At 37.4% G+C, this 27,475-nt stretch overlaps 1 protein-coding gene across 1 annotated transcript; it reads left to right on the plus strand.

Moving 5' to 3' along the window:
- Positions 1-50: 50 nt before the first annotated feature.
- On the plus strand, positions 51-27,475 carry LOC133516996 (uncharacterized). The gene is made up of 8 exons (XM_061850098.1): positions 51-733; positions 11,195-11,413; positions 14,316-14,476; positions 17,091-17,231; positions 19,799-19,922; positions 23,288-23,398; positions 26,219-26,366; positions 27,186-27,475. Exons 1-8 carry the CDS (start codon positions 708-710, stop codon positions 27,327-27,329), a joined length of 1,074 nt encoding a protein of 357 aa, XP_061706082.1. The 5' UTR covers positions 51-707; the 3' UTR covers positions 27,330-27,475.

Raw genomic sequence — 27,475 nt, forward strand, 5'->3', positions numbered from 1 at the left:
GAACATCAGCACATCGTTAACAATAATGAAATGTAAAAAAATGGTTGTCGTATTAAAAGAAAAGGACGCCCAATGTGAAAGAGCTATGTCAAAATGTATGCAGCAAACTGACACTAGGCAATGTTAATTATATTATGTTAATTGAGTCCTAGTATTTTAAAATAATAAAATCATCGATTATCGACGATGTCTGTGGAGCCCATTATGGTGTAGTTTTGTATTCTTTTTGTCTATAGATTTTTTGTTCCTCTCTGTCATACAATTATGTCGTAAGTAAAACAAAGACCGGGATAATCCGCGCAAGTTGAAACTTGTCAGTTAGGCCGCGACCGCGACCATCGCGACAGATTGTGATACATGTGCGCAGCGTATTCATTCGTTTGATTATTTCGTCTTGATAATATATTAGTCACAAATCACTAACGTCAGTTCGAGTTCAGTTGTAAGAAAATTCGAGCGTGAGGTAGTCGCAGAGTGCGCCTCGACATTGTTAAATTTAAATAAAATATACTTAAGTATAGTGAGTTATGTTTTTAAATGTGAAATAAATATTTAACGTGGAGGGCCAACTTGAAAGTCTCGATGTATCATTTATGAAATGGGTTTGTTTACACTTTTTAGTTGACTGATGGTAGTTAATTGTAGTTTTAGTTAGTGTACGTAGTAGAAATTTGTATATTTAGTTTGAAATCAAAACATTGATACTGATGGAGGGAATTCTCAAATCCAAACTGTAAGTACCTGTAAACTTATTTAGCAAATTATTGCTTTATTTATTTATGTTATCATTTATTTATTAGCGTAGCGTACGGTACCGGTATTACTTTCAATATATTTCATACCTTTATTTCCAAACACGTGCTTCAGAATATAGAATAAAACTTCATAAATAAAGAATTATATAAGAGTGTTTCTTAACCAGTTTTTAATCATTGGTAGTCTTCTTCATATATCTGAAATGTCTTTCATGAAAGCAAATGCAAGAGTTTAAATGTTTTAGACTTGAACAATAGTGTACATTTTTTTCTCCTATTAATACAAATTTATTATTAAATAACAATAATAAATAAATTATGTAAATTTCTTTAATGTGATAAATGAATTTAAATGTGAATCATATACAGAAGTATATTCATGGACATCAAATCTCTTATAAATAATCAACCTATCGAAAAGTTTGGAAGTAGCTTTAAGAAAAAATAATAAATTATGTCATAAGTTATTAACACCAACACTGACCAAACTAAAAAATGTACTTATGAAATAATGCATGGTTGCAATTCCTAACCACATAACTTGAACTACAAATGAAACTAATGGTATTTTAGGCCAAATATATAATTCAATATCTTCAATTAGCATACGAGTATCTACAGAGACTCTATAAGAGATATAGATATACTTAGTCAGGTCATAAGTTCTGTCACAAAGGTTTTGACTGATAAAAAAGCTATAGGTACAGATCCCTTATTATTCATATATATGGGTTGAACGTTTATTTAATGCTGAATTACTTACATTATAATTTAACGTAATTTACTTCTTTTATTTTAACCTCTCCTTAAGAGGGAAGAATAGCTTTGCAATCCTAGCGAATTAACGGTAAGTACTTTTACAACGAACCATAAAACATTTACCACCAATTAAATCTTAAAAATCACTTTGATTTTGTTTGCTTCAGCATAATATAGGTATTATAGTCTAGGTTTATCCTCTTAAGGCCCAGCCATAGAAATGAAAAATCCAAAATTTGCCACTGGAATTTGAACCTATAGTGCACGGAATACAGTAGATTTGTAAATTGTAAATTGGTAACCCAGTTTTCATTGTGTCAATAACATACTAAAAAAAACATGGAATATAATGAGAAGTGGATAAACGTTTTCTCTTTTTGTATGGACGATCGCGTGGTATACTTCCCTCTTAATAAACTGTCACTGGAACAATCATCTCTCAAGATGCTGTGGCCAATGATGATGATGACCATCACTTTTTCCTTTCGAAATTACCTTCCTTTAAAAATTACACTTCAATAGGTATATCCTCGTAATCGTTGGCACTTGATTATGTATCCCCTACAGTTGTTGTATAACGTAAAAGGACTACATATGTCTTGTGCAAAGTTCAATACATAGATTAGGTACCTGCTTAAGAGAATGGTAACGATTTTAGAGCAAATATGTAAAATTGATAGATTTGGTCGTTGACATTGTACACCTTTTATTACGTAATATCTAAATAACAAGTATTGGTTTCTATTAGCATTAGCACGTCTTCTCATCTTGCCTTTTAATAATGAGGTCGCAAGCGTGCGTCCCCGGTAATAGGTGACGAGAAGGGACAGTTTTTAAAAATTCATCAAAAAATTATGGTGGTAAATTATACAAAATGATGTATAAGAACAGCAAATTTTGAAGATTGTGTAAGTATCAAAATTACGTTGAATTTAAGTCTATTTTCAGAGAAATTGACACTTGTTTTGAAGTAATTTTTGGAGAAAATTGATTTCGACTAACTTTCATTTACACTACTTCAAATTTATAATAACAAAAATGTAGTTTATTAAAGTTGAAGTACAGGATATGTGTAATACAAAATTACCATTTTTAGCAGTCAAAACTTTACAAAATGTACAAATAAGAGCATTAAATCAGTGCTTTACGCGCGTTTACCTAAACGTCCACCAGAAAAAAAAAACATTCCTAATTAAGTGAGTCACTTTTCAAAAAATTATTTATTAAAATGTAAGATAATAAGACGTGCTAATAGAAAACAGAGCCCCTAGCGTAAATTTATTCGATTTCGTAACGTGACGTACGCGTTTGCGTTAAGTCTCATTATGTATGGGATATAGAAACAGCGCGCCAAGCGGAACGTTTTGGAAACTCAAAATCCCATACAAAATGAGACTTAACGCAAACGCGTACGTCACCCTATACCATCGAATAAATTTACACTAGAGGTACTGTACTTGATATTTCTAATAGTTAACAAAAGGTGTACAATTTCATCGACTAAGTCTACCAATTTGACATTTTTGCGACTAAAATCGATAACGGCCTCTTAAGAATAATTAGGTAGGTAGGAATAATTATAGATCATTTCTTTTAACCCCACATTCCCTTATCTCTTTTGATGAATGAAATATAAGATACTTACTACCTATTTAATACCACCTACTCCCACTACCTACATATAAACAAGATTTATCTCAAACCTCAGCATAGGTACCCTATTATTATTGTTGCCACGTGCGATTGCATAATATTTCATCATACGATCCTTGGCATTGCTCGGCCGCCCGGCAGGCCCGGCCCTCTCCCTCTCGTCTCGCACAAGAAATGGTTGCCGGGTTTCCATCTGTATTCTCGTTTATGTTTTTTCGCCGTGGCAGTCCGCGCAAGGCACCCGCTATCGCAAAGCTGCGGTGACTCATACCTGCCTAACCAGGAGCAAATAGCAGGGATTGTAGAGAATGTGATAAATTCTGGTAAACCGGATTGAGGGACGGCGAAACAATGTCGGGGACATAACAAGACTGTATCTGTTGCTTTGGTAAAATTAAAAAATAATATTCTGCAAGTAGGCCTCAAGGGTTCTTTTACAAGTCAATACATTTACAGTAATATCATATAGTGACATGAAAACTACAAAGCAACATTTATGAATACAACAGCCAATAACTGGTTAAACGTTACATTATAATATAATAATCGTAAAAATAAATAATTACGACAATATAACATAGATGTATAGTCTCTATTGCATTGACATATATGTAAGGGCGGGCCTTACGGGCAATTAAGAATGGGGCCAGGGGGCCTACCGCGAAAACCGTAATTCGCAAATTGCGGGATCTTGCTCTTTTACTCTCACTAAGACGTAATTAGAGTGACAGAGAAAAATGCCCGCAATTGACGAACTTCGATTTTCGCGGTTATAGCCCAGTACAGCGGTGTCACGCACAGGAATTCGAGCCAATCGTGCAGTCTCAACGCCACAACGCGATTGGTTGATGAGTTCACATCACGCGCGCGATTGGTCCCAACTAGTTCAGTCATTCGTGAGTGACACCACTGAACAAGCACCATTATTAGTGCCCGTAAGGCCCGTCCTAGGATGTATGTCAATGCTCTATAGTTAATATACATTCATTTAGAGATGTAAAAGGTCCCCGATGTCAGACAGTCAGTCAGAGTACTAATACTAATAAGATTTGGAGGTGTAAAAGCCCTCCAAGTGTCCAAATGAAATGTATACTAACTAATCTAACGGTAACTAATCTAACAACTATGCTTGTTTATTTTTTGTATGAAATTAAATTTGACGTTAACTGTGAACAGTGTGAACAGTCGCAGTTGTCTTAGTTGTCTTATGTCCTGTGCTTGTAACAACAAAAGCGGCCAAGTGCGAGTCGGACTCGCGCATGAAGGGTTCCGTACCATTTAAGACGTATTAAAAAAAATCTACTTACTAGATCTTGTTCAACATTTTACCACTTTGGACACACATTTTACCACTTTGGAAGTGTCTCTCGCGCAAACTATTCAGTTTAGAAAAAAATGACATTAGAAACCTGAATATCATTTTTGAAGACCTATCCATAGATACCCCACACGTACGGGTTTGAAGAAAAATTTTTTTTTAAATTTTATGACGTATTAAAAAAACTACTCATTAGATCTCGTTCAAACCAATTTTTGGTGGAAGTTTGCATGGTAATGTATATCATATATTTTTTTTAGATTTTTCATTCTGTTATTTTAGAAGTTACAGGGGGGGGGGGGGGACACACATTTTTTCACTTTGGAAGTGAAAAAAATGATATTAGAAACCTAAATATCATTTTTGAAGAACTATCCATAGATACCCCACACGTATGGGTTTGATGAAAAAAAATTTTTTTTTAAATTTTATGACGTATTAAAAAAAACTACTTACTAGATCTCGTTCAAACCAATTTTCGGTGGAAGTTTGCATGACAATGTATATCATAAAATTTATTTAGTTTTTTAATTCTGTTATTTTAGAAGTTACGGGGGGGGGGGGGGGGCACACATTTTACCATTTTGGAAGTGTCTCTCGCGCAAACTATTCATTTTAGAAAAAAATGATATTAGAAACCTCAATATCATTTTTGAAGACCTATCCATAGATACCCCACACGTATGGGTTTGATGAAAAAAGATTTTTTGAGTTTCAGTTCTAAGTATGGGGAACCCCCAAAATTTATTGTTTTTTTTTTCTATTTTTGTGTAAACATCTTAATGCGGTTCATAGAATACATCCACTTACTAAGTTTGAACAGTATAGCTCTTATAGTTTCGGAAAAAAGTGGCTGTGACAGAATCGGACAGACAGACGGACATGACGAATCTATAAGGGTTCCGTTTTTTGCCATTTGGCTACGGAACCCTAAAAACTGAATAAGTAATAGAAAAGAAAAATAATAATTTGCGAAACCCTTTTATAATTGGCACCGCGCATGTAACTCCTCTGGAGTTGCAGGCGTACATAGGCTACGGAGACTGCTTACCATCAGGCGGGCCGTATGCCACCGACGTAGTATAAAAAAAAATTACGTCTAGTTTGAGTTTCACTTAAAATGTTGTTGTTTTTATTTCATATCATATTACCTATTTAGGGTACCTTATACCAAGGGTGACAACTTGGCAAGTGACAATCTGAACTCGACTACCAACGACGTCTGTTCCAAAAGTTGTTAGTTGCTCCGGTTCTACTCATCCTATTGCAATATTATTTATACCATTGTGAGGGATATTTCAATGCTAATTATGGCCAAGATATGTATTTTAATGAATGCGAATAGTTTTTTATTTATTTCTTTTTAACTGAATGCCTTGCTATATTCTTGCTATACGAAATTTGTTAGTGTATTATATTATCGCTCCGTCTGTGACGGGCTTTATGTGTCCCAAATTAAATCTCGATCGGTCCAGTAATTTCGGAGCAAATTGGCTGTAATGTGACAGACGAACAGACGCACGAGTGATCCTAGAACGGTACAATCTTTCCTTTTGAGGTACAGAACCATAAAAACCGTAAGTGGTATTATGTTACCAGTTAAAAATTACACAATAACAACAAATACTTTATAAATTACCCTTAAAAAATAAGCCTTTCGTCCCCTGTATAAAGAAAAAAAAATAGGTAGGAACCATTAATAGCAAGCGTCCGACTCGCTCTTGACTAATTAATTTATTGATTGGTTTAAAACAAGTCCTACATTTAGTTAGGTCGGGAACTTGTAGGGAAGACATAACGTGACGTGTCAGGACATGACCGCAAGCTGCCAGTGTTGGATTGTTTGTTGTCAGTGACATTGGCAGGTCCAACCTCACAGGTAGAATTTTAGCGTCATTTCACTAATGAAGTTTTTTGAAGTTCTGTAAAGTGTTTGTTATCTGCTAAACTATTGTCAAAGTGGGTGAAATATTTTTATAAAACTGTTGAATGCATCAGAAAAATGGTAAGGTACGTAATTTATCAATTTTTCACATTGTTTACAGCAAAATAAATACCTAATCATAAATTGTAAGTGCCCAGCTTTGTCGAATATGTCGGCGTCACCATTATTTAAAATTTCTTAATATAGGCTCTAACTCAAAATTCTAGTTTTTATATTGAATTTTGAAACGTTTTAATTAAGGTCAAATGCCATGAAAAACTTCTTACGGAAACTAGACTATATTTGCAAGGGCAGACCCTAACCAGAGAGTTATTGAGGTAAAACGTAAAAACCCGCGCAATCGCCAAATCATTTGTCGCAAGTGTCCACGCGTGCGCCATGCCCATAGGTATCTTTAGGCCCTTTCTAATATCCTGGCTTTACGCCCCCGCTTAACAGGCAAAATCTTTGGATTATTACCTATGGAAAATCATTTCGCTGATTTATTATGTTACCTCACTCTCATACTACTTCCTGATTTAAACACTTATCCTTTACGGACGGAAAATATTACCTAACTTAGGGCTTGTGCAAAAATCACGCGAGGTTTTTTCGGATACTTTTTGGCCAAGTTTGTAGGTGCTAGACAGACAGCGATATATATTTAGGTATCGTTGGCGTGTGTGGTGCTTAGCCATAATTACAATAAGATATCTGTCAGTATCTTACGGCATATTAATATTATCGCTCCGTCTGTGCCGGCCTTCATGTACCGAGAAAAAGTATCTACTCAACGGTAGATATTTTTTCTTAGTTTCGTACACTGTAGAAAAATACACGTGACGTGTAAGTATATAAATATATTGTATACTTTACTAGTTGTTGCTTGCTACTACCTATAACTTAATTGACAACACACATTGTGCGTGGATTTAGTTTTCACTAACATTAGCACTGGCAGTGCTTGCATCATCGACGAACGGGGGATGCTGTAGCCTGTAGCTGTAGCGCGGACACGTGTGGATTCAGAATTAAAATAGTGCAGTGAATAATCACTAGCAGATCGACGACTCGTCGCGCGGACTCTTCTCTCGTGAGACGACGATGCATCCTCCTTCTCATTTCGACTCCTGCATACCTATTCTCATCCCATTTGTTATCGAGTGAGCCAGTAAAAGTGACATCGAGTATCGTAACAATTATGCGTGAACGGAGATCAGATTAAATCTGTTCTTTGAGTCGAGTACTCGGTATAGGCGATCGGAATAAAAGCCCAGCCTGTTGTACACCTAAACTTTTTGTTCTCCTTATATTATACCTAATATATTCACATTTCCTTTTTATTTTTTAAGATTACGTAAAACGTGCATGTGTTGCGAGGTTTTAAACAAGGTACGAGGGGTGAATAAACTTTGCTAAAATTATTCACCTCGCCATCGCAAGGAAACTATTACGTAGTCGTAAATCATTACAAATCAAGTACAAATTTCTTATTTCTGAATTATCGGTTAAAAGTCCATCGTAACAGCTAACGTGAACAGACAATTCATATTTTTTACCAAATATATTATATTTTATGAAATGCAACTTTGCACACTGATTTTAAAGAAAAAACACGGGTCTTTCCAAACAGGAGTGGTAAAAAACCTGTAAATAATCTCAAACTACTATCCTACCTACCTACCTACTATACTACCTAATTAGGTAGTTATGGTTGTGAGGGTGGGACCTTACCTACCAATGGTAATAATTATGAATATTATTATTCACATCGTTTAAAAACGAGGCTAACTTCCCGATTTTATTAATCAATCGTACTCGTATAGGTATTTGTAGTATATATGTGTATTTGCTTTTTATCTGCTATTTATTAAATGCGTAATATGTGCCTTTTTATCATTGGTGGTATCATAGTGAAAGTAGAAATTATAGTTAAATTTATTTGAGATGTTCATTATTAAGGTGCTGTAGGTTCAGAAAGCGGAGTTTTTGAAAAATCATACCGCTTCTTTAGATAACATACGGTTGGCAAAAAATTAGCAATCATGAGAATTTTCTCAAGGTCTTAAATATTCGAATCCAGATTTTATGATTTCGCTCAATAGGAAAATTCACGAACATATAGTTGTGTGCAATATAATAGCAGTCAATAATAAAATGAAAATTAGGGGAAAACTATACTTTTGAATCAATTATATTGGATCTTTTTTTATAATTCTTCTGCATTACTTGTCATTATTTCAAAATTAATTGGAAGATATTTCCGACACTACATGGCTTAAAAAGAAATTTCGCACGGCTCTCTATTCTCCGGTGATTTAAACCTGTAGGTAATGCATTTTGTTTTTTTCACTGAGATTTTGAGATAATCCATGTCCTCTCCACGGTGGCTTCGTGACCCACAGATTAAACACACTGATCTAAATCAAGTGTTCCCTTCGAAATATTGTTTCTTCTGCGACTCCCTTTTAGTTCCGCCCTGATCTATTCATATATGGACTTAATATCTATTGTGAAACTGTTTTGTTGATCCTGATTGCATTACACCCGGTAAGCACAACAATTAATTGACTGATAAGGACAACGCTATGAAGGATCGGACCACTATCGTGTGATGTTAGGCCACGTCACAGCGACTAGCGTACAGACTTAGCCTATATAACTGGCCTACTAAGCGTATCTACGCATTTACTTATGTTAAACAAGTGCCTAGGTATAGGGTGCAAGTTTAATACGTGACTGTCTTGTTGCGCGCGCTTCGAATGACTTACCTATAAACAAAGCTCGTTTTAATAACGATCTTACATGTATAGTATTATTATGTATATTTATAACCTTATGTGTTAATGTAATGTCCAAGCGGTTGCAGCTTTGTTGTTTACTATAAACAGTGTTACTAGTTACTACATAGACAGGTGAGAGAGGCAAGACAAAGAATGTATCGTTGGTTTTCTCAGTGACATGATTTACTGAGTTATTTGAACTTAACAGATTAAACATTAAAGGTACTAAATCCTGGCGTAATAAAAATAATTGTACCTTAGCGTTTTTTCTTAAAAATGAAATCGATAATTTGAAAAATTATAACGCCTGCAAAATTGTAATAGCAAGCAAAATATAAAATGAGTAAAACTTGGAAACCAAAAATAAAATGACTCGTATTATAATTGAATATGAAGGTACAAAAAAGGTACAAAAATTTGGCTTTTATAGAATTTATCAATAACCACGGGAACATGGCGTAATAAAGTACACCCGCCATTCTGACTGTCAGGATGGCGGGTGACCTGTTTTTTGGTGATAACTTTAAGTACCGTGAGGTACAATTTTTTTTAAAGGAGGTACTAAATAGTACAAATTAGGTACAAAAATATGGTATGCTTTTCATTTGATTTTATTTAGGTACACCCGCCATTCTGACTCTCACTTTTCTCATGTATATGAATGTAATGTAGAGTCTAGTCTAGAGTACGTAATATATCTGGTGAACATTACTTATTTACCCGTGTATCGATGCAGACAAGTGGCTAAAATATAATTATTAACACTAACTTAAAGCCTATTTGCAAATGTTCTAAACATACATACATTATAGTTATGATATTATATTATATAGGTAAGTAATATGTGCAATATTCAATAGTATTATATACGAGTAACTACCTACCTACGTGTACAAGTGTAACATTTGATATTGTACTTTGTTCGTTACACCTACGCATGTATAAATGAGCTTTGAAGGTCGTTTATGCTCTCGGTAATGTTTCCCGTGATGCACTTTACCTACCAAATTAATGTTGCACATTCAAGTTACAGTTAGGTATTCCTTAGTTCATCCCACATAAAATGCATAATATTCCCCTTTGTCTTAAATATCTAGACAACAAATAAGATATAATAAGTCCCTGTTAACATTCTGTTTACGCGGCAGTGTTTAGGTCACAGAATTGAAAAAAGTTTACTCAATAGCTTCTTTGAAATGGCCGGCGAAATTAACCTTTTTTATGATCAGGTAAAACTGGTCCTTTGCTTTTGTTTGCGATCTTTCTAGAAGGTGAGTCACACTTGTTACCAGTTGGCGGTTAGGTGATCCTATTGGTGTTTCTTATTTGCAGTAACGCCACGCCCCAGTAATTGCCTGAGACATTGCTACTTTATATGAAGATCTTTATGTTTAGTACATAATCTTTGATAAGTTCTTGACTGCAGTCAATAACCTGATGACCTTCACATGGATTAGCTTAGCAAGGTACATCCGAGCTACAACCTTGTTTCTTTTAAAATTTTACATATTTGGTAGTTTGGCCTACCTATATCTTATTTTTATTCTTATTCATATGTATTATTTAATATACAGAGGGAATAGGTGTATAAATATGAACTAGAAGTAATAGTTAATTATGTGAGTACTATTTACATACCTATGTATTAGTTGTATTTTACTTAAATAGTTTATCTGGTCTGGTTATGACCCAGATTCATTTCATAATCATAGTGGGTTTGTTATGTTTATGGGTGAATATGTAAATCATGCGGAACAACTTTTATAATAGGGTCTAAAGTTTTCGTTTCATGCACAAGTCTAAGACATTCATATAAGTTTACTTAGTACTTGTATAAAAAATAGGGAACACGAGCGCCAAATAGTGTGGCGTGGTGTGGTGTTTGTGGAGTGCTCTGTCACTACAGACAACTTTGTTTAATTACGCATTACGATTGCGTAACCATAAGTTAGTCGATTACCGTCGTTGTGTTGGTTGCGCTAATTGTGTGATACTTCCGCAGGCCGTTGTTGCTAGTGGCATTCTGCTGGGGAGCGGCGGCGGGGCAGCCCATAGAGTGCGACGGGTACCAGTACAACTGCACGGACGGCTACTACTGCGACAGCGTTGTGTTCAAGTGCCGCAAGTGCATCAACTGCGCGGAATTCAGCCGGAGCCCCCCGCTCGACCCCACCAAGAAATGCATCACATCGGTCGTTGATTGCGGAGTCTGCTTTGAAGGGTATATTTCTTAGCTTTTTACATAGTATACTTACTCAAGTCGATAACCACTTGCGTGGAAGTTTGTATGCAAGTGGAGTGGAGTCAAGTAGGTGTCTGCTGCACCTGACTACCTATTTACCGACATGTGATCCGTAACCCGTAACCTACCGTAAGTTATTAGTAGGTATTAAGAGATTGAGCTTTAATCAGACTTGGAAATAGGATACCAATCGAGCATCGCGGGCGGCGAGTCGTTATGACTGCTATAAGTGTTATGACTGGTTCATGATACATTTGGCTCTTTGAGTCATATCGCTTGCCGACGCGATTGCGTAGCATTATTTCCATTCTCATTTTCCCTTAACCAATTGTTTATTTTCATAGTACTACGTTTTATTACACGTGTAAATCCTCGTCGCTTTTGTCCCTAAAGTGTAATGTTTTAAGGTAGTTACACTAAATCAATAGGTATGTTAGGTTCGTTAGGTAGCTTTAGATGCCCGAAACAAACCGCCCTGAAATAGGAGCCCCGCTTTGGGGATCTATACATTCGACTAAATAAAGTATAAATTATAAAAAAATTCGTTTTTAGCATTAATTAGAAAGAAGGTAAGCGCTCTTGACTCGTTTTTTATTAAAAGTACTTTAGCAAAATAAGTAACAGGAAATATATATATTTATAACAATTATAAATGATATACGATTATTTACATTCTTTTGCTTTCACAAATAATATACACTGTTTTCTTAAAAATCGTTTTTCAATAATTTTGAATAAAAAGACACGTCTAGGTTTTTCACCTCTTTTTCTAATGCTAAAAAAATCGAACTATAACGTTCCACCTTGTAAACCAGATGAAGTCTACACAGTTTACATAAATGTAACAGTTTTGAATGATTCACGGTTAGTTTCAGTAGACTTGACTCGACAGGGATATAAACCGTGATTACCTTTTACATTGTTTTTGAGCTCCCGATAGTGCGTAGTGATGGTGGTGTGGTAGGTAGTGCATAGTCAGGGCCGTAGCCAGAGTTGAATTTAAGACAGGGCCGCCGTACTTACAGGCAGGGCGCAATACCGATATTATCAAAGTCGATGACATGTGCACGTAAGCAATGAAAATTAAATACTTTTGTCGACCTCAAACTCTCTTGCCAGTGAGTAGGGTTGCCAGAGCTCAACGAGGGGGGGGGGGCTACATAGGCTACGGAGACTGCTTACCATCAGGCGGGCCATATGCTTGTTTGCGTAGTACAATATTATTACATACAATAACACACAACACACATATTATTATGCAACAGACTCCTGCTATCTTATAAAAAATACGAGGGTGGATTGAAAAATTCGCGGCCTGAATATTAAAAACAAAACAGAGGTTTTTTTAATTTATTTTTATTTTTCTACATAGTCCCCGTCGAGTTGAATGCACTTGTTCCATCTGGATTCCAGAGCCATTACACCACTTTTGAAGAAGCTTTCCTCGAGACCTTCAAAATAGGCATCCACCTCAGCTTGGACCTCGGCGTTGCTTGAAAATTTCATACCACCCATATGTTTTTTTTAAATTGGGGAACAGATGGAAGTCCGATGGTGCTAAATAGGGTGGGTGGGGCAATAATTCAAACCCACATTTGGCAATCTCCGCTATCGATTTTAGTGACGTGTGAACACGTGCATTGTCCTGGTGGAAGATAACTTTCTTTGTCAACATTCCAGGTCTTTTTATCTTCAGAGCCTCGCGTAATCTGCGTAATAACTCGCAATAATAGTCGGAATTTATAGTTTTGCCTCTCTGGAGATAGTCAACTATTATTATTCCCTTTGCGTCCCAGAAAACAGATGCCATGACTTTATTGGCCGACAAAATTGCTTTGGCTGTTTTGGGAGGCGGAGATCCAGGACGAACCCACTGCTTCGATTGCTGTTTGGTCTCTGATGTATAGTGGTGGACCCACGTCTCGTCCATAGTTACAAATCTGTCCAAAAAGTCTTGAGTATCGGCTTCATACAGATCTAGACATTCACGTGAATTAGCACGGCGAGCGATTTTTTGTTCCACTGAAAGAAGCCTCGGGACCCATCTCGCCGACACCTTGGAAAAACCTAATTCGTTGACTATAATATTTTGAGTTCTTTCATAAGAGATGCCTACGATGTCAGCTATTTCCCGCACCTTTAATCGCCGGTCTTTCATTATCATTTCGCATATAATTGCCACATTGTCCGTGTTAGTCACCGTTGTTGGCCTCCCGGAACGAGGGTCATCTGCGATACTATCTCGTCCACGCTTGAATTCAGCTGCCTATTTTTTCACCATCGTATATGATAGACAGGATTGCCCTAATGTACTTTGCATATCATCATAAATTTGCTTCGGTGTCAATCCTTTTTTATGCAGGTATTTAATGCACACATGTCACAGCACGCTGCTCTAATTTCTCCATTTTCACGATATCTACCGACACGTAACTTTAAATATGCCGTAAAATTGCTTTTAAATATAGACGCCAATTGAAATTTCGCGGGAAGACAGTTGAATAATGACAGTTCAAAATGGCGGCAGAAAAAAGAAAAAAGTTTTTTTTTTTAATTGGCCAGGTCGCGAATTTTTCAATCCACCCTCGTATAATTTGTAAACAGTGTGAGGTGTGCAATAAAGAGTATTGTATACCCTTTAAAAATAACCGTATCTATATTATTCCTTCTAAGTACATTTTACCGATAGATATACCGGTAAATTTTAGTATTAGAGGGTATACAATACCACAAGGAGTACTAGATACCATGGCCTAGATTTAACTTTGATATAAATGATACATTTAGGTATTAACCATTTATCGTGTGCCCCCTTTTTTAAAGCAAAAAGCAGACGTGTACCGAATTATATCTGTAGACTAACGTATAGCGATGTGTTCAGACTGACGGAAGGCGTGCAAGGGCTGCAGTGCGTGTCGGCGCCCGTGTCGACCGCCTATGTGTGGGTGGCCATCGCGCTGGGCGGCGTGCTGCTCTTCGTGGCCGCCGTCGCCATCGTGGTCTACGTGCTGCGCAACACCGACACCTTCCGCGTCTTCGCCTGTAAGTCCCCTCATTCATCTTCTTAGCTATGTCACTAATCTTTGACATAATTATGTCAACACCCTGTCTGTGTCCATTTTCATACACTTTGGTAAAGTAAGTATCTTCGCCATACAAGTTATATACTTAGTATAGAAAAGTGGATACTTATTTATGTTGGGATAGGGCAAAGGGCACCCACTGTACATTGAGTAGCTACAAAAGATTTAAAAGAAATTTCCGTAGGTAATTGTGGTGTTGTGCCGTAGTCTGCAACAGTTTTAATCCGACGAGTCTCGAGGACGCGATATCGAGCTTGCAGAAAAGTCACACGCGATTTCATACAACATTTATAAAAAGCCAAGAACCCCTGGAACTTAGATGGAACCCCTGGGGCTCGAGGGGTTAATAAAGTAGGTACCTATCTACTTACTCTGCACTCTGTAGAAATTGGTATTTGGTAGGATGACTTATTTTATAAAGTTCAATGACAATATTTTTTTTATTTGGAGATCCAACAGCTGTGACATTAACATAGAAAAACATAGTAGAAATAGGAAGCCAATTATAGGAACTCGCAGGTAGTGACATAATACTAAACTAGGGTTACGCACTATCGCAGCCACATATGTGAACAAGCGAATATAAATGATACCTAATAAGGATAATGTGGAAGTATCAAAATACTAATTAACTTAGTAACATAATGAGGTCTAAGGAGAATAAAATAAATACTCTAAGCCAGGGGTTCCCAATCTTTTTCAACATGCGGCGCAGTTACAAGTTTAGTATTTTGCAACGGCGCCCTTGTAAATTTAAAATCACGGTCGAAAAAGAGTGACACGACGCTATATTATTTACCGATGCGAGCGCTCAAATAGGTACCCGCGAATATTTGTGGTTTCGGATAATGATAGAACTCACGGCGCCCCTCTTTACTTTCTACGGCGCACACTTTGGGAACCCCTGCTCTAAGCATTTTGAGTAGTATAGATCGTGTCATTCACGACGCCGCGTGCCTTCACTCTTATTGTCATGTTATTAAAGGTTAGATTTGACAAATCTGCGCGTCATCGTGGATGGCACGAACTAAATGTATTATGGTCAAAAGTACCTTTGGTTAATAAATGAATCAGGGCACAAATTATGTGATATCTCCGTGTTATCTATTTCTGATAAACCACTGGCGATTGTTCTGGAACGTGTGCCTGGCATTCGTTTACGTAGCTAACGGCCTTATATTCATGAAATAAGGAGTTTATGTATTACAAAGTGTTGAGTTATTACTTAAGTAGTATAGGTTTTAGGTACATGCATGAACAGATTTAGTTACAGTCCATTGGGGAGATTATTTAAGGTTATACTGTACAAATTTTGGATATACAGCTTTTGTACAGTTGCTAGATCACGAGTACCTAAATAAACAGCTGTATCGTGTACACAAAGAAGTGACGGCGAGTTTCGAACTTCTGACCTATGACATCACTTCCGAATTCTCGACTACAATTTGCCGCGGTGATACTTTTAGTTCGGGCGGAGACCTTATGATCTACTATGTCATCGGATATAAGGATAAGCCACATGGCACACGTTCATAAAAGTGATGCTAAGTTTGGAAAAAATTGTAAAAAAAATTGAATTGTCCGAAAGCACGAAAATAAATTCCACTTCCGGTTACAAAAAAAAATATTAACGTCATCTGATACAAAGATGAGACTTGTGGCAACAGATAGGAATTTACATGTAACTTCAGAAACCACCCGTTTGCCAGTTCCTATATGACCAGAAGTGCGTCTGCCGAGTATTTAAAGGGTCGGAAGGAACTGATTGCTATTTTTTTTGTAACCGGAATTGGTGCTTTTTTTCGTGCTTTTTTCGGTCTAATCTAATTTTTTATACTATTTTTTCCAAACTGAGCATCACTTATGAATGTGTGCCATGGGGCTTATCAAATGACGTAGTAGATCATACGGGGAACCGTACTATTTATATTTACATCTTTGCCTTCAAGTCGTGAGAAAGGACCAGGCGAGGCGAATATAAAAGTAAAAGGTGCTGCTCAAAGTACTCAAGGTCACACTTGCGATGCGACGCGATGACGACGTATCCTTGTTGATTTGTTTACGAGCACTGTCACACTGTCACAACGTCTGAGCTCTGAGCGCGATCATTACTATGCCAATGATGGTTAAATCCGTGTCGTATGTTTATGTAGATTTATTGTGTATAAGTAATATTTCTTGCTTAATAGCTTTCATACATGTATCTATTTAACCTTTTAACTTGTAAAATAAAAGATAGCCTCCTATTAATTTACTTCATTTATTAGAAAAAGACTTGCGCTTGTATTACATTACAATGGACATTTGATAGCTTTTATGAATAAAAATAAACTAACATAATTAATTGCCGAGGAGATGTCTCCCCATAATCGTGTTGAGTTGGCCAAGTTGGAGGGAATGAAATTCGATTAATATAAGAGTTATTCAAGTTGTGATTTACAGATTGGGCTGGTGATTATTTGGTGTTTTTAGCCAAAGTTGTGCTTATCCATCCCCATCTGTAAACGTAAAGTAAATAGAAGTGTTTTAATCACTGAAAAGTGTGTTGCTATTAATGTTATTGGTCCATGCAGCCAGCACGTCGCTGCAGCCGAGCTGCAGCAGCGGGCCGCCCGCGTCGGCGCCGGAGCCGCCGCCGCCCTACAACACGCTGTACACGCCGGTGCGCCCCGAGTCGCCCGCCGCGCCGCACCCGCCGCACCTCACTCACGAAGGTAAATAAATATTCAAGTAATAAGCCACAGTAGGGATAGGGACCACTACTCCGAACTATACTAATCGCAGTACCAATTGGCGTTTGCATGAAGTTTTGGTGATTGTTTCTCTACGCTGGTTCAGACCTAATATTGAAAGGGTTGGCATTATAACTTCAGTCGAAGTCTAATCAATAATAATGTGGTACTACGACTACTATAACTTCGTGGTTCGTGGTCTCAAAATTATATTCTGTTTAAAAGATGTCAACAGTCAAATACAATACTGTAGACTCTAGTCATATCCAAATTACGGAGTGTTCGTCGTTGCCCACTGCCCACGTGCCTAAGTAGAAACATTAAGTTTATTCACAACTCCATTTTTGTCCAGCGCAACTCAGCTGACTGATGAGCGAGACCTTCATGAATGAATGACGTCATGCCTTATTAGTATTACAAATATTAGACTTAAGCGCTCGTATGCCGGAACGCGGATTCGCGGACGAGGAAATTATTAAAAACATCGCCGCACACGAGAAGTTCAAAGTTTTTTCTCAATGTCACGGAAGTGGATCAGATTCGAGTGCGTTTCAGTCGATTCGTTGTCTTAATATGCTGCTTCTGTTACATTAACGTACAATGTAGTAGGTATAAAGCTACAGACTTGATAGGCTGTAGCATTAATTTTTATAGTACCTAAATATCAAAACATTACCATAGTGAACATAGTGAATGAAACTAAGGCCCCATTTAGACGGTTCAAGAACTTGCATGCGATTTTCATTAGATACATTGCGGTATTTGGTCGATAGACTGAATTCATTGTACTCTGAAGTTAGCAATGCATCGAATATTGCATGCAAGTTCTTGAAGCGTCTAAATGGGGTTTAACAGAGTTTATTCAGGAAATAACATAACATAAGATAAAACGTTACTCTACCTACTTATGTTCGTATACTAAGGTCAGATGGCAGTCGCTTTCGTAAAAACTAGATCCTACGCCAATTCTAGAGATTAGTTGCCAACTGGACCCCAGGCCGCATGAGCCGTGGCAAAAATGCCGGGACAACGCGAGGAAGAAGATACATACAAACAGACATACGCGGCGGGGGACTTTGTTTTATGAGATGCAGTGATGATATTTATGAATGACTTCATAAATCCATATTATTCATATCTTATATTAGTCTGGAAAAACCACTTATCCTCGTTGCGGCTTTGCGCAATTTAGAATTAAAAACACAACCCAACCCAAGGTAGTCCTTGTTCTGTGACTAAACAACTAATTGTTAACGGTTATTCGTTGAAGAAATGAGTAAGAGCTGTTGTTTTGAAAGGTTTGCTATAAATACAATGTAAGCTCTCATCGGCTGAGGTGTTTCATTACTGGTTGATACTCAGGAAACTGCTTTAAGAAAGTAGTTATATTTTCAACTACGTAGCACACATCTTAGGTCTTTTTGATTTTGTTAGTTTAACTATTTCAACTTATTTTTTATTTGTCTATACAGATATGAATAAGACTGACAAAGCTTTCGTGTTGTTTTAAAAAGTAAACGTTAGCTTTGTATAATGCAAATATGAAAACATGTATACATTATCTTCATCTATCAAACTACCAGCTCACAATACTTATTACTAAATCTTATATTACTAAATCTTATTATATTTTGTACTTAGTACTTCACTTTTAGTGTTGCGTAAAGTGATTTATTTCGGCTTAGTCATATTCTTCTCTGTTATAAAGTCGTTTATTTTGAGCAAGGTCGCCTCGCTTTGGTATTCTTTTATTGATGTGTCTAAATGCGCACGTATTAAAATTGATTTTGCAAACACATGCTTAGCAAGTATAAACGCGTGCTAATGATCAGTTGTCCGTTAGCTGTGTTTCCTAAGAGCTAAGTATATACACTTATACCTATACCTACTACCTTTTGGTGAACATGTCGGTGATGTGCGTTGTAACCGTCATATTTTATAAAAATGAAAATGCTGTTGTTTGTTCAGTTGGTTTACATAGTTGCTAAATTTTCTAGCAGCTATTATACAGTCTTCTTCCTCGCGTTATCTCGGCATTTTTGCCACGGCTCATGGGAGCCTGGGGGTCCGCTCGACAACTAATCCCCAGAATTGGCGTAGGCACTAGTTTTTACGAAAGCGACTGCCATCTGACCTTCCAACCCAGAGGGTAAACTAGGCCTTATTGGGATTAGTCCGGTTTCCTCACGATGTTTTCCTTCGCCGAAAAGCAACTGGTAAATATCAAATGATATTTCGTACATTAGTTCCTAAAAACTCATTGGTACGAACGGGGTTTGAACCCGCGACCTCCGGATTGAAATTCGCACGCTCTTACCGCTAGGCCACCAGCGCTTCAGCTATTATACAGTAATTAGCGGAATTTAAATCTGGCCAAATACCTACAGAATGAAGATTTAAAAATAAAGTCGATTCATGAGCTTTCTAGAGGCAAAAAACATACGGCCTGTTTAATGTTAAACGGTTATCGTAGCCTTTTAATACGTGTGTCACATGCGCGTTGTGATCTAGTTTAGTCCGAAGTTTTACAGTGCGTTGTTTGTTCCCAGAAGCGGCGAGCCCGTTCATAAAGCGGCCTCCGCCGCCGCCGCCGGCGCGCGAGCGGGCCGGCCAGCAGGCGGCCAACGTCTACAACAACCCCAGCTACGTGCGCGGCCCGCACCTGCCCGCCGAGTGAGTCCCGCCACCGGTACCGCACGACACACGTCCACAACACTCACTAAATATTCACATACGATATTCTGCTCTATTTATATTTGGATACATATTTGATAGGAAGTTCTATTAGTTATTAGATTTTAGAGAGGATATAAGTTTGATTAGTATCTTGACGCAAACGTGACTGTAACGCAAAGTGAATAACTCGTTACCCGTAAGAGTAAACAAATACAATAATGACTGAACACTTCAAATTGTGGTAAGTTACACAAGGTTAATAAACATTACCAGAAATGCAAACAATTTATACCCTTAAGTATTTCATTATTAAAAGGGACTAAATTTGCACCATTACCTTTATTCGCATAATGACCGTTGCGTACAGTCGAGTTCATAAATATATGAGCAAATCCAAGGCTTCAAAAATAAATGAGCATAGAAAGGTACATATGCATCTGAACAGATTAATCAATCAAAAAATATGTACACGTACACATATCACCTGTCATATTAATCTGAGCAAGTCTCACAATAATATGTAAGCAACTGCAAACTGATAAATGTCTGTACTAATAAAATCTTGGTCAAAATTATTTAACCAAGTGAAAGTACATAAATACCTACGCAAAAGTTTTTTAAAATATTTATAAGCATGTAGTGGCACAAAAATATCTGTACTAACGTTTCACAATTTGTACTGTACATTCTGAGCCAAACCTGAGTCTATCCGTCGTTCACTTTTCATAAGGATTTTACTTGAGCACTGAAAAGTATTAACTCGCACTTAACACTAATCAATGTGTAAACAGGCCCTTACTATCAACTATCAGTACGAAAAAAGAGGACTAAATTCAAAACCATGCTCTCATTAGATGACATATTTGCGTCCGCGACTTCAACTCTAGTGTCGATCTAGGGCTCGCGGTCGTGTCCGTGATTCGTGAACCCGTAGCCGTGCGCCCGGTTTCGTGATTCACGGCAACGGTTTTCTGGTCCGTTCCGCACGTGACATTCGGCTACGTGAAATTAGGGTACGTGAATCCGTGTAGATCCGTGTAGGCGTGATCACGGCTTCACGTATCTTAAGAACACGCCGGTTCGGTCCGCCCGCGACGTTGAGTGAAGATACGATGCGGTCTCTAAGAGCTACGAATAAATATTTATCATGAATTTTTTATTCATAGCTCTAATTCCGTTTCATTACTTTTTAATTAAAATTTATTTCCAATAGTAAGGCCTTTTTAATATTAATGAGTAATAAATGAAAAGAACCAAACATTAATTACAATGAATAGCTACTTTAATAAACGAGTTGCTAAAATAATACAACAACACTGTGTGTCAGGAGACCAACTGTGATGTCAGGAGTAACTAATGACAATGAATGTGAGTTCAAAATTCTAAACTGTCCCCTCCAGATTAAATAAAAAATACCACGAATTTGTAAAACAAACATCACGGTCACTTCTTTCAACTTCACGAATAAAAGATAAAGCCCACAGCTACTTATGTATATTGTATGTGTCATTTTAATAAGTCATTCATTTTAGTAAGTTATTATCTTTGTCTGCACGTGCAACTGCACTTCTTATCTACAAAAAAAAACCCGGTATGTTGGCTTAGCTTTTTAGTCATACAATAAAACGCTCTAACAATAATATGTCATTATTACCTTCAATCTAGAAATAAACAGTCAGTACTCTTTAATGTGCCGAAAGTCCGAAACTGATAAGAACTGCAGCTGCGTACTTTTTTTTTCCGTGGCCCCGTACATGTGTTTTTGTTGAATTTGTTTACCTGTATTACCTTTATCATACCTACCGAAAATTTGCAGAAATTTACCCTTTTGTTTCTTTGGATTAGGATTGCCCTGTTTATATTTAGGCTACGTTATATTCTTTGATAGTAGCAAGCTTTTACAAATATATTTCATTCATTTCATTAATACTTAACAGAAAAAAATGTCTTCTCTTGATTTAATAATGACAACCAGTAGCACAGCGTTGCTTAAGTTCATAATTATAATGATACTTACTAGGGAGTTTTACACCTTATATTTATATTAGTGCTATGCAACGAGCAGGTCGCTAGTTTTGACTATTAATCATTAGCTGATTATACAAAAAACAGGATAACCCCATAAATTATTTAGATATAACCATTATATTCAAATCGATGCAAAAAATACAATTTAAGTTTAATTCACACGTAAATGTTTGTCCGACGAACGTCCCGTAATCCCGTAAGTGGTAACTCAATTCAATAATACCTAGTCCTTATTTATTTTTATCCCGGGCGTGTCGAACCTACGAGACGTGCGATAAGTACCTATCCAACGGAACCGAGCCCGAAGCTCCGCACACGAACGCAGGTACGGGCTATGTATCATGGCGTGTCACGGCGTGTCACGTGAATCCGGTCGCGAACGCAGGTACGAGGTACGTACCTTGCCGTGTTCGTGAAATTCGTGATCTTAGTACCGCCGGGCTTAAGAACCCGTAGCTACGGATCGGCGTGTATCACGGATATCAGGAGCCCTGGTCGATACCTATATTCGCTATGTGCACGAAGCACGACTGTCACGCAAGACGCAACCTAACATCCGCAAATCTAGGGGAAAACGTCAATTGACTACATCTTATAAAACTACTCCAAAACTAAAAACTACTGAACGGATTTTCATACTACTTTCATCTATCAATAGAGTGATTCTTGAGGAAGGTTTATGTATATAACTTGTTAAGGTTTTGTGTAAATTGATTGAAATATAACGATGTCGTCGGACAAAAATCACGCGGGTTAGGAGCTTTAATCGAAAACGCTACCTAATCCGTTTGAGCTATAACAACACAATGTATGGTGGGGTTCTCACTCTTTCATGGATCTACAAAAAGTCCTTAAGATAACTTACTATACCCATTCTTTACTTCTAGAAAAATATCACATATTCGGAATTTGCAAAGCTATTTACACGGATACAGTATTAATAATTATCAAGTTAAATAGTAGTAGTTATGTTAAGCGTTTTATACAGATTACAATGGTCCCTTACACCATACAATTTAAATTACTATTTCAGGAGTAATCGTAAATTAAAGTTTAATTCCGAGCCATATAACTTGTACAAAATGTGAAAGACGCTATCACGCTATATAGTTAGTTCTAATTTTTACCACCTTATGCGCTGGGATCGCTTTACTTACCCCCACCATTAACTTTATAGCCAATAAACGATATCTAGTCGAATGTTTGCTGATTTCGCTCTATCTAAATGATTTGATTTATCACACTGTAGCTTTGAAGATCTTTCTCTTTTATTTGGTACCTTCGCACATTCCTTGTAAGTGAATTTTGTATTAAGTTGGTATATTTGTGGGTAGCCATCAGACGGCGGAGCGCGAGCCCGAGCCGGAGTTCCTGCACGACGAGAGCACCGCCGAGAGCCCGTGGCGGCCCGGCGACGTCGCCAACAACAACGCGCACGTCGACAAGTGAGTATGGAGGCACAGGCTCAGGATTTTAAAACGCTGAGTGGTGGGGATTTATTTGCGCTTGACAAGAGCGTTTTTTTTTAATTTATGTGTTTTACTTAAGAGGAAAGAGGACGCCCGATTCTCCATACAAACGTAGACCCTATTTTCCTCTCTGGATATTGACATTTTGGAAAATATGTTTACTACTAACCTTCAGGACTTAATTTTCTAACTCTTACTTGTAGATAATACAAAATGAGCAGCCTACTTCTGTAGGTGCCTGTCTGTTTACCCAGTCTAATCAAAAGTGCATCAAAATACGATTTTTTTACTCAAATATTTTTTTATAGGATAATGATATAATATAAAAAATAAATTGTTAGTACGGCATAACATTAGTGGTTTTATTTAAAAAAAAATACTATCGTTTAGGCGAGTTGCGAAAAATGAAAAAAAAAAAAAAAGAAAAAGCAATATTTATTTATTTCTTCTTTTATTATATAGTATTAATTATTATTTGCTTGTTATTTATTGAACAATGTAACAAACTATTTAAGGAGTAATTTTTAACCAATTGTTTGATCCAATAATTAATACCATTAAAATATCAAAAATCAATGTAATTTTACAAAAAAGATGGGCGGCACTATTATTTAGAGCCTATCAAGCAAACAATGAAAACCAATTATTTGGTCAAAAAAAAGTCATTTATTGTCGCAAAAAAAAAAAAAACAAAGTTGTACATACAGCAACGGATAAGCAAAGTCAACGGATAAAAAAATCAACAACAAAGTCCGTATGATGGACCACTTGTACACTCTGCGGCGAAGATCGTCTCATAGAAAAGTTTAATTTTTAGAGCTCCATACAAAACTTTGTTGACGGAGCTCTTATGGAATCACTTTGGTCTTGCAAATCGGTTTAATGCGTTTTTCTCAGAGACCGTATGACGTAGATACTTAAAAATTGGAACAGTTATAGCAATTACCACCACTATCACTATGAAGTCAAAACTGCTTATTTTTTCAGTATGAAATGGATTTAGATTGAAAAAAATAGGCAAGATACAACTTTACAATGATAGTGCAGGATTGTATTTTTTTTCGTATATTTTTACGTTTTTTTAAGAATTTCCGCGAGTTAGTTAAAAAGCCCGTGTTCACGATTTCTTTTAAGTAAAGCTTACAGTTAATTTTGAAACAATGTCAAGTAAAAAAGATCCCATATATTTAATCCAAAGGTACAATTTTCCCCTAATTTTCATTTTCTTATGTACTTTAAACATGCACTATTTTGAAAAATATTATATCACAATTGTTGTTTTTCTAGCTATGGATCCTATAGAATGTCATTTTTAGGGTTCCGTAGCCAAATGGCATAAAACGGAACCCTTATAGTTTCGCCATGTCCGTCTGTCTGTCTGTCTGTCTGTCTGTCTGTCCGAGGCTTTGCTCCGTGGTGGTTAGTGCTAGAAAGCTGAAATTTGGCATGGATATATAAATCAATAAAGCCGACAAAGTCGTACAATAAAATCTAAAAATTTAATTTTTTTTAGGGTACCTCCCCTACACGTAAAGTGGGGGTGAATTTTTTTTTTTCGCTTCAACCCTAGAGTGTGGGGTATCGTTGGAAAGGTCTTTCAAAACTAATAGGGGTTTTCAAGAAACATTTTTTGATAAAGTGAATATATTCGGAGATAATTGCTCCGAAAGAAAAAAAAATGTGTCCCCCCCCTCTAACTTTTGAACCATAGGTCCAAAAAATATGAAAAAAATCGTGGAAGTAGAGCTTAAGAAAGACATTACCTAAATGAAAACTATAGCGGACATGATCAGTTTAGCTGTTTTTGAGTTATCGCAAAAAGTTTTCCCTTCATAGTAAAAAGACTTACTTTAATTAGGTACTGATTATGCAAATTTGCCTATTTGTTAAACTCGGGTGAAAGGTACCATTTACTACACTTTAAGCTCCAGTTTAGCTTATTGTGACGGAAGAGTAACTACGGAACCCTACACTGAGCGTGGCCCGACATACTCTTGGCCGGTTATTCTAAATAGGTTTTTTAATCGTTTCAGCCCACCGCCGTGCGGTGATGCCAAACTCACGCCGCCACGGGGCGGGGTGGTGTGTTTGCGGCTCTGTTTATACTCTATTGCCACGGATAAAATACGTTTTCATCTCTCCTATTCGGAAAGTTCACCTTTCATAGGCTGATAGCCGGGTGGAAAATTGCATTTCCCACCCTAGAGTGGAAAGTATTTTTTTTTAATTTGTACTTCGAGAAACTGCTATCATATTATTCAGTTAAAAGCTCTCATATTAGCTTCCGCATTTTCAGACCAATTATTATCGAAATTAAATGGAAACTGCATTGCATTATTAAAAAATATACTATGTATTTCTATTTAATATTTAAATGTATGAAATCAATAAATATTTGTTAATAAATCAATATAAATGACGATAAATTTATCATTACATTGCATTAATTCACTCAGTTTCACTTTTTTTAAGGCGTGTGTATAACTGTATACATTAAGACAGGCCGTTGCAGTTTTAGATTTTTTTATATAATGGTGTCATTTTGATCGGAAAAAAACATAAACTACCTTTCTTGTGTTTGACTTTCCTCATAGTCGAAATAAAAAGTATATTGGGTGATATGGTTCACTTTCCTAACAACCTTGCCTTGATCTACAATTTTTTGGCACAATTTACTATTGTTCAACAGATATATAGTATTAGTGATTACATTCCATTAAAATACACGAGGTTAGACAATTAAAGAGTTCTCAGTTGCACGCAGATGCAGACAATAAAACGAAGCATCGATTACAGTTCGGAGTCCGGCAGCAGCAGCGGGGCGTCGCCCCCCGCGCCGCCGGGGGCGCCGCTGGGGGCGCAGCTGGCGGCCGCGCGCGGCGCCACGCTGCTGCGCGCGCCCGGCCAGGGCGGCACGCCCAGCAAGGTGCCCCGCCTGCGACAGGTAACTTTAACCTCATGATTTCGGATACGACTTTGTGTTAACAGAAACGGGAAATAGTACATTTCAACACACTTGCTCAAAACGGCGTTTTTATTCCACCGATTTTTGGCTTATAATCCTAGATATTAAACACGCGTGATTTTTTCAATTTTCAATAATATGAATGGAAACGGAGCCTTCTTAAATTGGTCGAGTAGATTTTACAATGGGGCCCGGCAGGGAGCAGCGAGGCGCCGGCCGGGCCCGGCGGCGGGCGGGGACCGGCCGGCCGCGGCGGCGGGGCGAGGGGCGGCAGGCAGTATGACAGATGCGACACTGCATACTAACCGATTTAACAATTAAAATTTGATTAATATGAAAGTTTCTTATTTCCTCGCAAGTGTGTTGAAAAACGTCGTATGAAACACGTATGCTATGGTCATTACACACACCGGCTCTCTTATTGCGCGCTCGCTTGCAGCTCGCGCGCACAATATCGCCTCGTCTGTAATGGCCTTAGCACACTTGCAATAATAATAATAAATAAATAAAACTTTTTTTTTTAGAAATATAGATAGGATTTTTGATTTCTTGTTTACAGCCGTGCCCCGTATATTGTTAATTAAACAAATGGTACATGAAAATAGGATATATAGTTAAAAAGATATTTTTTAAATTCAAAGCAACGGCTCAATTAACCCACATCACAAACTTTCTTGAGTTTACTGTGGGATATTACTTTTATTTTATTGTATATTTTAATTGAATCCGGGTACGATTGTTCTCTTGACATAGGTATGCCCTTGATCCGCACATAAGGTGGATGACATTTGTCCCCAGGACACGAACAACAACAGGAACGGCCGCGAGCGCGAGGACGAGGAGACGCAGCCGCGTGCGGATGCGGGCGCGGGCGCGGGCGCGGGCGGCGCCACCTTCAACATCCTCGTCAACGTGCAGCAGCTCAACGACGTCAAGCTGTGAGCGGGGCCCGCCGCGGCAACGATCCGGCTTTGCTCAATACTGGTTTGCTCAACCTGACATTTACGAAGCATTTAACCGCTCAACGAGATTACCTAGTTCTATGTGTCCACACGCGCATTGACGTCAGTATTTTCTACCTCAATTAA

This window comes from Cydia pomonella, chromosome 4 (assembly GCF_033807575.1).
Source record: "Cydia pomonella isolate Wapato2018A chromosome 4, ilCydPomo1, whole genome shotgun sequence".
Taxonomy (NCBI): Eukaryota; Metazoa; Arthropoda; class Insecta; order Lepidoptera; family Tortricidae; genus Cydia; species Cydia pomonella.

Coding starts and splice junctions, on each gene's coding strand:
- LOC133516996 (XM_061850098.1), top strand. CDS start 708: ATGGAGGGAATTCTCAAATCCAAACT. Junction 17,232..19,798: donor GCCGCACCTCACTCACGAAG/GTAAATAAATAT, acceptor GTTTGTTCCCAG/AAGCGGCGAGCCCGTTCATA. Junction 23,399..26,218: donor AACAACGCGCACGTCGACAA/GTGAGTATGGAG, acceptor CATCGATTACAG/TTCGGAGTCCGGCAGCAGCA.